Here is a 13,764-nt window from a genome sequence, read left to right on the forward strand (position 1 = left end):
GCAGGGATTCAGGGAAGACTACACCACAGATATGCCCAGGGCTCTTTCCTTGTACACACAGCCACACACATCAATATGTTCGGTAACTTTCTCTGTTTAGATAGTACTCCTCCCTGCCACTCTCTATGAGGTACAATGTCACACCAATGTGATAAACAATGCAAAGCACACCAGCTAACAAACAGGCTAACCTCTGTAAATTCAGTATAAGTAATATGCTGGGTCTGAACCCAGATGCCATCCTATATGGACCCGGACCTATAACCGATAAATTATTGAGAATTATTACATTTTGATGAAGCACTTCTATTTTAACCAAGCACAGCTCTTCAAGCCTTTACGGCACTGGTTTACAGCGTAAACAGAGCTATTAATCAGAATGGACAGAGTCTTACATGTTCATTCTTACCACAGGCAGTTCAAAACCAGTATGGCTGTGGCAATTGTGAATCGTTCCTATGAGACAAAGCACAAATCTTTTGAGCAAATGTACCCACTTAAATCTGAATTGAGGGCACTGGGAATAAACGATTTAAGAGACCAATTTACTCGATCAACCAGAATCTTAAGACATCTCAGATTTAAAATCCTGGCTGGACAAGCGAGAGTTCACTTCTCTCAATGAATGAGAGAAAGTGGGGGAATGGGATATAAGAGGGAAAAGAAGAAAAGGAGGTGTTAAAGCTGGTCAATTTTTAAGATGTTTTGAGATTGTTTATTATAAAATAAGACTAGACTATTTCACAATTTACTCAGGCTACACTTATTATTTCATATTTCTAAAATGAAGCATTTTGTTTTAAGATGCACATTTTTCAAAAGCTCTCTGTTATGTATTTTATTTTTTAACGCAGCCCTTATTTCGATTAAAATGAGAAAAGAACATTTATTTATTATTAGAGTACTAATTATTTATAATCCCTCCAGTTCAATATGAAAACTGACAGTAAATATTGCTGAAATTCATTGAACTGTTGATACAGCTACTTGGCTACTTCAATATATATTGTGCTTAATCTTAATCCAAGTTAGTCATTATAATGTTCCACACCTTTGCTTGTAGACATTTTCTCTAATTGGACTTCTTTGAATTTTAATTGTATACCCCTGTTGTATACGTTGATTGTCATGATGCCGACCTTCTCCGGTATACACAACCCAAATTTCCTCTCTGCAACCTGTGAGATAAAACACATTCAGTAGCCCAGCCATGATTCAAAACCTTTGTGCTAATGTCATAGCATTATTTCAGTATTGCCTCAGCTGCACGTCTGAAATGTCTTCTTAATGTCTTAGTCAGTCTGAGTAATACATCAACGAGGTCACATGGCTCCGAGCCATTAAAGCTCACTGACTAAGGTATCATAAATCCCAAAAGAGTAGTCTTATGCAGATTAAATGGAGCTGGAGAAGTTTAAGCTGTCGCCACCCCTGACATCTCTGCCACCACAAGGCACACACACACACACACGGACACACACACACAGACACAGACACGGACACACACACACAAGGACAAACACACACAGACATGGACACACACACACCGACACAGACACGCACAAGGACAAACAGACACACACATCCACAGACACACACACAGACATGGACACACAGACATGGACACACACAGACACACACACAAACCTAACCACACACACACACGCATTTAAATAGCGTGGAGATGCCAAGTTCGGTAGGTGTTGCAGGAGTCAGGGGATCAGAGCGATAGGCTGGTGATGCCGAAGGAGAGTGATGTGATGGTACAACACAGAACACACACACACATACACACACACTCACACACGATAGATGGGGGAATGACAAACACACAGGGACACCTGGACGTAGGACTGACCTTAAAGCTCCAGTAGTTGGGCTGTTGCTGTGGAGTTTCATGAAGGACAATGAGGGAAGAGAAGGAAACAGAGGAAAAAGTTAGATATTGACCTCTCTAATAATGGCTTATGCTTGGTGATAAAAACGGAAACCTTTATAAAGAAGAAATGGTATATTGACCAAACTTGATTAAAGAGGATACGGAGGCTGACTGCAGGTCTTCAAGACAAAATCCAATGCATCCTGCCGAAAAACCATTATCAGTCCCATTTCCTAAATTGTTTTCGTGTGATGTGCTCCTTTTCTGACAGGTTATTTATGAAACTCATTAATATTGTTGACAGCTTCATCTAATTCAACTATCTAAACCCACAATCATTAAGTTTGATTGGTGTTAATGCATGGGGTGGCTGTGTTTTGCAGGCGTTGGGTTACAGCACACCTGAAACAAGATTGCTCTGTTGGCTGTAACTGGTGGAGGGGAGGAAATGAAAAGAGTGAAATTGAATCAAACAGCAGCCCACTCTGTTGTTCTGATGTTGGCCTCTCTCCCAGACTTCTCCACCACAGGCAAGCAACCGTTCTGTCTCGTACTCGCTCTCTCCTGTCTCTTTTGCTCTCAATCCACCTGCCGTGCTCTTTTTATTTGAACCCCACCACCTCACCTGCTCATTTTTACAATCTCTCATTTGTTCATGTATGAAAAGGTGCTCACATGTTGGCCAAATCCTCAGGAAGTGAGTGTTCCATTATAACATAATCACCCCACAGTCAAAACCAGGCCAAGCCACTGATGGCCCAGAAATACCTCAAAATGACATGGAAAATTTAAAAAAGACTGGACAGGGTTCATGAATTTTAATTCTAATCCAAACTCTAATTCTAGTTCTTATTCTTATCTACAGGCAATTTTCAGTCCATTCAGCCTCCCTTCTGCAGGATCCATATTACTATCCTGTCACAGAAATAAAAAACAGTGACGGGAACATTTTGATTTATGATAGTTGGTGGTTTTTCATTATCAGCCTTCCATTTTAATATGGTCACAACAAAGACCTCGATTATTTCAGTAAACACGGGCATCAGGGAGAACATTTTCAACTGATTATTACCTTATTGTAATCTAATCTTTGACTTAATGTTCCCACACTTGGTCCTCTTGCCAATTTTCTTTTTCATTTGATGCTTCTCACCCTCCATTTCTTGCTCTCTTTTCTTTCTGTATTTTGGTGGAAATTATGGCTTGGTCTCGATACAGAATTGAATGACTACAGTGTATTATATTATATGTATACTATTTACAGATTTTATACTACACAGGCTAAATCTGTGTCCCCATTCCACACATACTAATTTACAGTACATACCGCTATTCTTTGCTGCTCGTATGCAAGGAATCAATACAGGAAATTATACGGCATGTGCTGTCAATCATACGATTCTCAGAAATGGACAACCAATAAAAGCTGATACCATTTCACCACTTTTATTGATTTGTTTAATCATTTTGTAGCTGTAAGTAATCCTCCATTTCTGTTGAACATTGATTTGCAGGACAACAGTATCAAAAGCAGTCAAGCAGATGTATTATACATAGTGGCATTTTATTACTTTTATGTGTTGTATGTGCTCCGCCCCCAGCAGGCTTTGCTATTGGTTTACCTCTATGAGGCTCCGCCTCGGTTCCTGAGTCACCTTTCACTTACTACCTTTGAGAAAGGATCATTATTGCGAACTTTGTCACCATCTGGTGTTGTGCAAAACTCACCTGCTCAGATCTTCCCGCTATTGTATGGCCTCTGACAGTTTCTTCCCTAGTACTAAACACTCAAACAAACAATGCATCTGACAAGGCAAATGGATGACATCCATAGACCTGACCAATGCTACTTCCACATCCCCATGCTGCCGTGCCACAAGAAGTACCTGTGCTTCATGGTCGGGGGACGTAGTCACCAATACTGCCACCTCCTCTGAGGAGACAGCACTGGCACAATTCAGGAAGACAGGCGGGACCTACATAGATGACTGGCTGATTCTTGCTGCATTCAGGCAGAAGGTCGAAGCCCACACGGCACCGGGTCAATCCAGCATATCATGCAGTTGGGCTTTGCCATCAATCCCAGCAAGAGCGTCTTGCAGCCAAGCCAGCAGATGACCAACCCTGGGCTGCTCTTTGATTCCCACGTCATGACTGAACAATTGTGGAGCATGTGGAGGTGATATTACAGCTGAAGTGATGTGTGAGGTACGCGGTCTCAGTGCCAGGGAACAGTATCATATCAGTCCTCAGGATGTTGTCTGTAGCCCACCTGGTTGTGTACCAGCTCATAGTCTGCTCTTGGCATGGAGGAAGGTGGTGTTCTGGGACTCACTCTGCTGCCTCCACAATGGGATTCAGCTCGGGCGCATCCCTCTTTATGTCCAGGTCTTCATAGATGCTCTCCTGGCTGGTTGGGGCAGGACCCCTGACTACGCCAGCACAGGAGGCACAAGGTTGAGCATCCCCCACCACATCAACCTGCTAGAGCTCACAGCAGTGGTGAAGGTGCTGCACCACTTTGCCTCGCAGGTGAGTGGGAAGTGAGCGTATCATGGATGAGGTTTGTAACCATTCTGACCTGGGCAGATCACCATCTCTGCTCCATGAAGGTCTGCCATGTTCCTTGGTCACTAAACATGGGGGCAGACAAGTCCAGAGGGTGTCCACTCGGGGAGGAGTGGAGCCTCACCCATAGTTGCAGAGATCAGATTCAGACAATCAGTGGCTGGCCTGTTCATGTGCAAGGAGAACATCCTTTGTCCTCTCTCAATCCACCTGATGAGAATCAACGACCAATTCATCTGAGGGCTTTTTTCTCTCCTCTTCATGCTGATGGGGAGGAGGAATGCCTTCATGTAGTTTATGCTGGCATTTTTGCCATCCAGTGCAAGATCCTCAGGCAGGCGGAGCTCAACCGCTGAAAGGCTGTTATGTCTTGGTTGTAGCTGGGTTCAGACTAGTGTTGGTTAGAGTCCTCCTTGGAGTATATTCCTAATGGCCTTTGGTTTAGGTTTTAACCAATTGCAAAGCCTGTTATAGAGTAAAGCATGTACGATATACAACATGCCAAGCTGGTCCCAGTTGTTTGTTGCTGAGTTTCAAAGGGAGATGAGCAATGAGAGTGCTGGGACTTTATACGGGGAGGATTCTGTGTGGGTGCTACCCCCTGAATTGGTGGTAAGTGCAAGTCAATTTTTCTCTGGTGCTGAGCTAGAGCCTCGTAGGTGTAAACCAATAGCGAAGCCGGTTAAAGAGCTATGCACAAACTCATAGAACTGGAGTTGCATGCAGGTACCTAATATTTTTCCCTTGTTAATGCACTACTCAAACCATGCTTAGAATTATTCATAGTAGTACTAGGGGTTCGACACAATAACAGGAATATCATGAAATCCATTACTGACATGCTGTAAAAACAGTGTTGAGTGTTGAGTTATTTGAATAAGAAAACTGAATAATATAACCTTGATTCTAAAAGTTAGTAGTTATTGCGAGGCATTTTATTGTCCATCAAGTAATGTTTGGCTGATGGAGAGGGGAGATGTGCTCTGTATAATTTTAAATGTTAGAAAACATTGAATTTATTTGGAAATGCCTAGCACTGGCTCTGAGGCAAGTGGGATTCAAAATGATATGGAGCATAATCGCAACCCACGCTTCCTTTTCCCCATAGCATATATATTTTCTAGCATCATGTGTCAAAGCAGTTATTATTATTATCACAGACAACTGTTTGATGTGTTGCTAAGCACAATTTATAATGTTTATATTGACCCCTGTCACTGCCCAATGAAAACTGGAGGATTAAATGCTCAATAATTTTTTTTTTTTTTTTTTTTTTACATACAGTGAGACCTCTGAAACTATACCATCCTCTTCTCCTATAAAATACTCCTCCTCTGAAGAAAAGTGGTCAAAAAGCTAATTCTCAGTCAGGCTTATGGGAGAGAGGTCATGGATGAAGTTGTTCACTTTCAGGGATAAAATAATGAAGTCTTTCCAGGTTGTACTTGGCCTTGACTACAGTATCTGATAATGTGTCAGTCACACTTTAGTGTGGCCACCAGTAAGCTTCGTCCTTGACAATCTGCTGAACTGGCAGCGGCTCGGGAGCACTATTGGTGTTTCATAAATAATTGCTGTTCACTTGTTCAGACGTTAATTTTGTTTATTTTATTTTCCCACAAAGCTAAATGACTCTTAGGACTGGCTTTAATGGTGCAGAAGTGATTTGTGGTTTTGTGTGTCTGTCTCTGTCGGTGTTTCTCTGTTACTTTAATGAGGCTTATTCACAGTTCTCAGGTAAAGCAAACACATTCATTCTTGACTGCTTGTTGTTTTAACTGTTGCTCTGCTGACAGTTGCAGATATATTGCACTTGAACTTTGAGTTGCAAATACGACGCTAGGAGGGTTTGAGAGCAAACTGAGTGGGGCCTATCTCAGTGTATGTTATTTCTACTCCCCTTAACATTTCTCAATCCTGGCAGTCATCCATTCTAACAATAAAGAAATCTGTGCTGAAATTATACTCAAGACATTATTTTATACTATTAATTGTTATGACACCAACTCCTTCAGCAATACTCCCAGACAAAACTCTTCACTCAGGATCTACTGCTTAGCTGAAATGTACATCTTGTCATTTTTAACCTCCTGTTGAATTAAATATGTTTTAAGCCCTGAGGAGAAAGAGTTACTGATGTATGTTTGAGATGTCAGATTAGAACTCTGTGCTAAAGGGATGAATGCATCTCTAACTGCTAACTAAAGACACCCATGTATATATTTTCACAGGCATGTGTATGTGCACTCAGTGCATATGGCCACAGAGCTCTAACTGAAGGACGGAGCCTTTCTGAGTAGAGCGATGTATTACCTGACCTGCATGTAAAGCAGGCTGTACTCACATCACCCCTCCTCCACCCCTGTCTCTTTCTCTGTCGTCATCCTCTTTGTACTCCCCCCCCACCCCCCATCTCAATCATTCTTACTCTTTTTCCCTCTAACCTCCTCCTGTCCAGTGTTTTAATGTTACCGCAGCCTCTCTCCCTTTCTCTCTCTCTCTTTACTAACACACACTAACCTGCACAGCAAAAAACAAAAACATTCATCCAGAGAGATGCACAAAAGGCTCTGTGTACAGTTTACAGTATCGTCCACTCAGCCTTCGTCTAGCCTGGGTTTCTGCCTGCAGAGCATATGCACAACGTCACCACAACAAACACAACAGGCGTGGAATCTAATCCCAGCTGGCACATCCTTATCCCACACATGCACACACACACCTCTCTCTACAACAGCCTCCAGCTTCCAGTTTCAAGCTTCAAGTCCTGTCTCACCTGCAGTGCACCTGTGCCTGTCCACCACTCCAGTCATCCCAGGCTGTCTGTCAGGTGCAGTGAATCCTCATCGCGGTTTTTGCCGGTGTCTCCCTCCCTTTGCTTCTCCAACCCTCCCTCCCTCTCACTCTCAATCGCTCTCTGTCTCGCTCTCCAGTAGCACATGCGGCGGAAACTCTTTATTTAATTCATTACAACACCAGCCGATTAACTCATTCGCAGATTGGTGGCTGGCTCCTGCTGGTGCTGGCTAATTGAGCAGCGGGCTGCTTGACTGGCTGCTGCCCTACTCTCCAGCCCCTCCTTCCCCCCTCCCTCGTTCCTCGCTGTCCATGCTCTGCACATCCAGGAGATGACAAGAAATCCTGGGATTTGCTGCTTCCACCCCGTGCAGTGAAAATGCCCTGTCACTTCAGGATTTGTCCAATCTCCCGACTGCTGCTTAGAATTTCTTTTTCACTCTCTGCCTTCCACTCATTATTTCTCTCTCCTTTCTTCTTCTTTATGATTGTACAATTACCAGTCCTTTAAACAACCTGACCTTTGCAATGCGATATCCCTTCTTGCCATATATGGGAGAGGTTGCCACGGCAACTGTGGACTCCACCTGTCTTTCACCCACCCTCCCACGCTTACTGGCTCTCTCTCTCCCTTTCATTTTTTCCCCATCTTCCCTGATGTGCTATTCTGTCATGTATAGTGAATTTACCTTTTTTTCAATTACACACAGCAAATGTGTTTACACAAAGAGAGCCTGTTTGTGTAGAGTACAATGTGTGTGAGAGCGAGAGTGAAAAAGAGTGAGAGAAAGAGGTTGAGACTGTGGAACTTGTCAAAGTTTAAACTATATTTGGAGGGAGCAAGAAATGTTGGATTGATGAAGAGCAACTGAGAAACATTATCGCCGAGTGTTACAAGTGCCAGCAGGGAAACAAAGAAAAGCTCGGCTGTGATGACTTAATGAAGACATCTAATAATAAAGACCACCCGACAGGCTTTTCTCATGTATTTTCTCTCCCTCAATGAGCAAAATGTTCAGCATTGTGCTCCTTTCACTCTGGATGTTATCTGTCAAGAGACTTTGTGTTGCCTGATGATAGATATGACTCCACTCACTCAAATTGACAGTACTGATAAGTTTGCTTGCCAAAAGAAGCATAAGGTGATTAATAAATTAAATGCCAAATGTGTTTCAAAATAATTAGAGAAAGACTAATATTGTCATATGACAATGACATTCGCATGATTATCTATAGCAAATGTTGTCAGCAATCACAATTATGCTCAAGAGACCCTCATGAGGTGATGAACTGTGTACCTGTTCTCGTGCAGACCGCTCTGAGGTGCCCCTCATGCTGGCGTGGGAGGGTGAGGGTGATGGTGGGTTGTGGTGTGGACTGTGGTGCGGATGCTGCAGCTGCTGCTGCTGCTGCTGGTACTTGCTCTTCAGGTGATCCATGAAGGCATCCCTCTTGCGTTCCATGTCAGCCTTGTGCAGGTTTGTCAGGGCCTCCAGACTCTGGGCAGCGCTGACGGTGTGGCGGTGCTCCGACGTGTGCACCAGGCCCACATTGGAGAACCGCCGAGCGCTGTTCCCCAGCGTCCGGTACTCTCGTGGATATTCCAGATCATCTGTCGAGATCATGTGACTGCCACCACGCTCGGGATCTGAGGGACGGCGACAGAAGGGAAGATAAAGGAAAGAAGGAAGGAAGGGAGGAAGGGAGGAAAGAGGTGTGCAAAGAGGAGGTGAATCATCAGCCACACAAGCATGCAGAAAGATTTCAGGGTGGAGACGTACATACACACAGAGCAGGCACACATAGGTGGGAACAAATGAAGCAGAGAGAAGGAGAGTGGAAAAAATAAGGCATAGAGGGGACAGGGGAGAGAGAGAGAGAAAGAAATGTGATGGGATGTTAGACTATTTGCCACCAGGACAGAACAGTTCCCTGCAGAAATATTGATTTCAAGTTCTGAAGGGAAGAAAAATAAGAAAAGTAAAATGCTTTTGCAATAGATCAAAGGAAGAGGCTCAAACAGTATGTGTTTTGCTGGATATTCCATTGTGATATGTTTGCTTGTCATCTCAAGAGGCTTTAATTGTTGTATATCGAAATAAGGTTAAAAAAAACAACAACAAAACTCAAAGTTGAGGTTATTCAAGGTCAGCTGGGAACACAAGGAAACACTCCTGTTATTTTTGTCTTTGTTCTCGCGCTTTCTAACCGACTCTTGTCCATCTATCCAAGCTTTCCCTCCATCCCCTGACATCCTCTGTCTCCTGTCTGGAGATTACTGATTGTGGTGTCCGTTTTTAAGGAGGCACATCACTCTGACAGCCCATGGCCTTTTATCGGCGCTCTAACTGACAGGCAACATAGCCCGAGGTGGAAGGCACACAGGACAGGAAGGGAGACAGCCAGGGGGAGACGGTATGGTTACACAAAAAATATGTGACTGGAAAAACGAATGAACTTGAAGTGTGATAAAAGAGCAGGGAGGGAGCCATTTGCCCGGCGAGTTACCTTGCTTCGGAAAACAGGCCCCGGCGTTGGCTAGAAGAAAAACATGCCAAGGGTTAATTTGTGTGTTTGTGCACAGATGTGCAAGCAAACGCACCAGAGGAACATCACACGACGATCAGAAAAGAGCTATCGTGAAAAAAGATAGCACTTTCTCTGAATTACAATTAGTTAATGCATTATATATGCATTATAATGTATTCATAAGGGTTAACATACATGTGGGGAAATGATTTGTTATGAATGCTAATAGTGTCTTACAATAACCTCCAGAATGGTAAATGTGAAGTGTCACACAAAAACAATTTAGAACAATTCTTGAAATAGCTTAAAATCATACAAACATATTTGACTCAACTAACTCCTAATAAACTTCCCAGTTTAAAGAAGTAGAAAAAACAATCAACTCAGAGATGGATAATTAAAAAACACACTAAACTAAAAACATAAAATGTGCTGAGGATTAATACGGCTGAATGGAGAGGACCATCTGCACATTAAAGGCTCATCAGCACCATTAGGATGAGCTGAGCAAGTGAGCAGCAGAGGGAGTCTCCTCAGGGCAGGAGCAACAAATGAACTGTTAACAAACGCTCAGGAAGAGGAGGAGGCCATGCCAGACGGAGGCCCAACAGAGCTCCGATGGACAAACCTTAACACAGAGGAAGCCTGGTGGGGGCAGAAGGTCTGGGATCATCCCGACACAGCTCCAATCAAACTGCGTGCTCATTGTGAACCCACTTCTCAATCTATTCATTCTCTGAGAGATATCACACTCAAGTGTGATCAGCTGTTTAAACACTCTGCTCTTACATTCAGCACATTATGAAGTGCTGATAAACTGAGCAAGGGTGAGTCAAGATGGACTGACCTCCTGGCTAATAGCATTAGCATTGAGCTCTGCGCTACACACCGGGGCCGCTGGCCATACTTATCTGGACCCCCCTGCCGTCTGCGATCTCTCGTTTACACTTCATTAGGCCAGAGCTTATTGTGCATCAGCTAACAAGGACCTGACTCAAGGGCCCCATTACAATGGTTGGCAAACCCCGGCCTATGTACGATGGCCTATTGTGACTGGGCATTCTCAACAGTGAAAAGCTGAGTAGGCAATACTGTCTCTGACAAAATATGTAAGGAATGCATTGTGCATCACCAAAACAATATTCCTAACATTTATAATTATCAAGAAACCGTTAAGTCCTAACATAAGTCAAAATGCCAAACAAGTTACTAACTTTTTTTAAAAATTCAATTTAAAATTGCATCTCTCTGTACTCCACTGGCTTTGGATGCAGCCCGGAAACTTTCCAATCTGCGTGTGGATATACTTTGCAAAGCTGTCTATAAATCCCTCATCACAGCAGAGTAGAAGTTGTGTGGGCAGGAGAGTAAGAATGGAAAATGGGAACAGGTTATTCATCTTTTCTTTCGTCATTCACAGCCAATGTATTTCTATATAAGCTGGCAGACAATACTCCTGACAGCCAAAACAATCTGTGCAAGCCCACGCAACGCCAGCATCATTTAAACCTACATAAAAGAACCATGATGGGGTGGGTTTCTGGTGAATGCTTTATCACAAGAAAGCAATGTCTGTCAGCAAGTCTGGGTCTACAGCAGGCCAAATTGCAAATACAAAGACTCAGAGGCTCTTGGAGAAGGTGCAGTATATGGGTCAATTAAATAATGGACAACCTGAATGATAATAGTAGCCCGCAATCAGAGCCGATACAATCTGTAAAGTCAGCCAATGAGGCCTGGGCTGCACTGCCAAGAAAGAGCATACTCAAGAGCATTCAGCTGCCTAAATAAAAAGAGCCTGTTGTGGTGGACAATGGCTGATAAGACCAACAGGGGTGGAGAAATTACCTGTATGGAGAAAAGGATACTGCCAGGCAAAAAACGAGCTATTAAACAAATTCTTATGACCAAATGCAACCTGATTAAACAGTCTGACTCCATTTGGACTTTCTCTGCAAAAACAAATCAAGCTTAAATCCTCCACAGATTGAAGATTAATAATAAGAATGTAAGAAAACAAATTATTGCTTAATATATTGTAATTTGGTTATTTTTTCCCCTCAGATGTATTATGAGTCATATTCTCCATAACTTTCCACTTGCAGTCGCCAGTCTCCACTGTCTTCAATAAGTTATTTATACAGTATATGTCGGGAAATTCAGACAGTGACATGAGGTACACACACACATAGAACATTATTATGCATCACCACAGCCGAAGCCTAGACCACAAAGTCCCAGAGTGGGAAAAGGGCTTTTCTTCTTTACAGCCACCTGCTGAATTGGACTTTCAACTCGGGGAAAAGAAGGTGCTGCTCATCATATGCATGGACATATGGCATTGTAAGGAGAATCAGAAGGTGAGAGGGAAAAGTGGATTGGGTCTGCTTTCATGGATTTGCAAGAGGCAGGCAGCGTGGCTTTATATTTTGGGCATGTTAAACAAGTGGGTCAGAGGGAGTGGAGGGTGTAAGAGGCTTCAAGTCTCCTAGAATGATAAGAGGGCCGCAAACTGCACATATGCAAACATAGCTCTGGATTCTTTAATAGCTAAATTAAATCAAACATTTTGCTACAGCTTAAGGCTACATGAGCAACTCCCGTCTTGATGCTGGATTTACCCACGCATATAAATATTATTTGGGTGGATACAAATTTATCTGTACTCCCCTCTCTTGCTATAAAATGGGATGTGAGTTGGAAAATACAGGGGTAACTGTAATTAACGCTTATGTTAAAAAAAAAAGAAAAGAAAACAACAAAATAACCCAACTGCAAAGGCTTTTGGTAAAGTACTTTCCCAGAAGCCAGATTGTTTTTGTGGGCTTTGTAGTAGCGAAATGTTAATTAATTATGTGTACTAATTGAAATGTAGCTCTCTGAATACAGTCTGTCTCACCTCATTGGCACATACAAAGTCTTTTCTCGCTGTGATTTCAATAGTCTTGATAGTGCACAGTTAGACAGCAGGAAAATTAAGTGGCCTGAGTTACTAAATTAGCAAGAGGGTGATAAATCAAAAACATGTCGGCAGTTTAACAAAATCCCAGACACAAAACTTTCTATCCAGAACATTATGTCAAGAGGACTTTGAAGTGTTTGCACAGCTGCTAAAATTAATGATCTACATTAGACAAGAGCAATACATTTGACATCAATGTACCAGGAAAACTATGTATTAATAAATGTGCTGAAGCCTGCCACCAAAGTACTAAGGAAAGGCATTCTGTCCCTCATTACTCTTTTAAAACATCCAGCAATATGCACTTCTTTACCTTCACTTTTTGAACATATTTTTGTCTGTCCAAACACTTTTAATGTATGTGTGCTACAGATTGCCATAAAACAATATATTTATCCACATACCATACAGGCAATATTTAGGGAGAATAGTTGGTTATCACCTTCAGCCTCCCTGTGTGTTTTTTTTTTGTGGATCTTTGAAAATATATTTTTTAATCTCATACAGTATCTGATTACCTTTTCATATTGCACTGTTTATTATACATGCAATTAAACCAAACATTCAATCATCTTTATCCTCTCTGTGAAGGAAACATTATAATTGAGGCTACTTTCTTGGACTCTCCTGTGTTGAATTGTGTTATTAAGAATTAGACTTTTTTTATATAGTGCATTGTCCTCCCAGAAGGTCTGTTGTTACACAGATGGTGTGGGAAGGCAAGGCAAGCCTAATTTACTGCAAGCATGGCCGGGCTCCTTATAGGATGCTGGCTGTGACAGCACAGAGAGGATTGACTGGCTGAATATTAACCAAGGAAGAAGTAGGGGAGAGGTAAAAGCAAGTAGAAGTAGGTGAAAACAGCAAACTGCAAATCCGGCACATCTATTAAGTCTACAGGCAACAGGAAATAAGCCAATCAGCCAGTCCTACAGCTATTGGAAATTGTAACTCTATATGCTCCGGTGGGAACAGTTAACACAAATAACTAGAAGGAGAGAGAGGCATGGCAGGATTAAATATAACCTAA

At 42.5% G+C, this 13,764-nt stretch overlaps 1 protein-coding gene across 1 annotated transcript in view; it reads right to left on the reverse strand.

Moving 5' to 3' along the window:
• srcin1a (SRC kinase signaling inhibitor 1a) overlaps positions 1-8,890 on the reverse strand; it is a 39,782-nt gene extending 30,892 nt beyond the window's left edge. Inside the window, exons 1-2 of the mRNA XM_053338899.1 lie at positions 8,542-8,890; positions 1,859-1,885 (exon numbers count right to left, since the gene is read on the reverse strand). Coding sequence (XP_053194874.1) covers positions 1,859-1,885; positions 8,542-8,868 — 354 coding nt within the window. The 5' untranslated portion in view covers positions 8,869-8,890. The remainder of the gene's footprint in view (positions 1-1,858; positions 1,886-8,541) is intronic.
• Positions 8,891-13,764: the final 4,874 nt, after the last annotated feature.

Source organism: Scomber japonicus, chromosome 18 (assembly GCF_027409825.1).
Source record: "Scomber japonicus isolate fScoJap1 chromosome 18, fScoJap1.pri, whole genome shotgun sequence".
Lineage (NCBI taxonomy): Eukaryota > Metazoa > Chordata > Actinopteri > Scombriformes > Scombridae > Scomber > Scomber japonicus.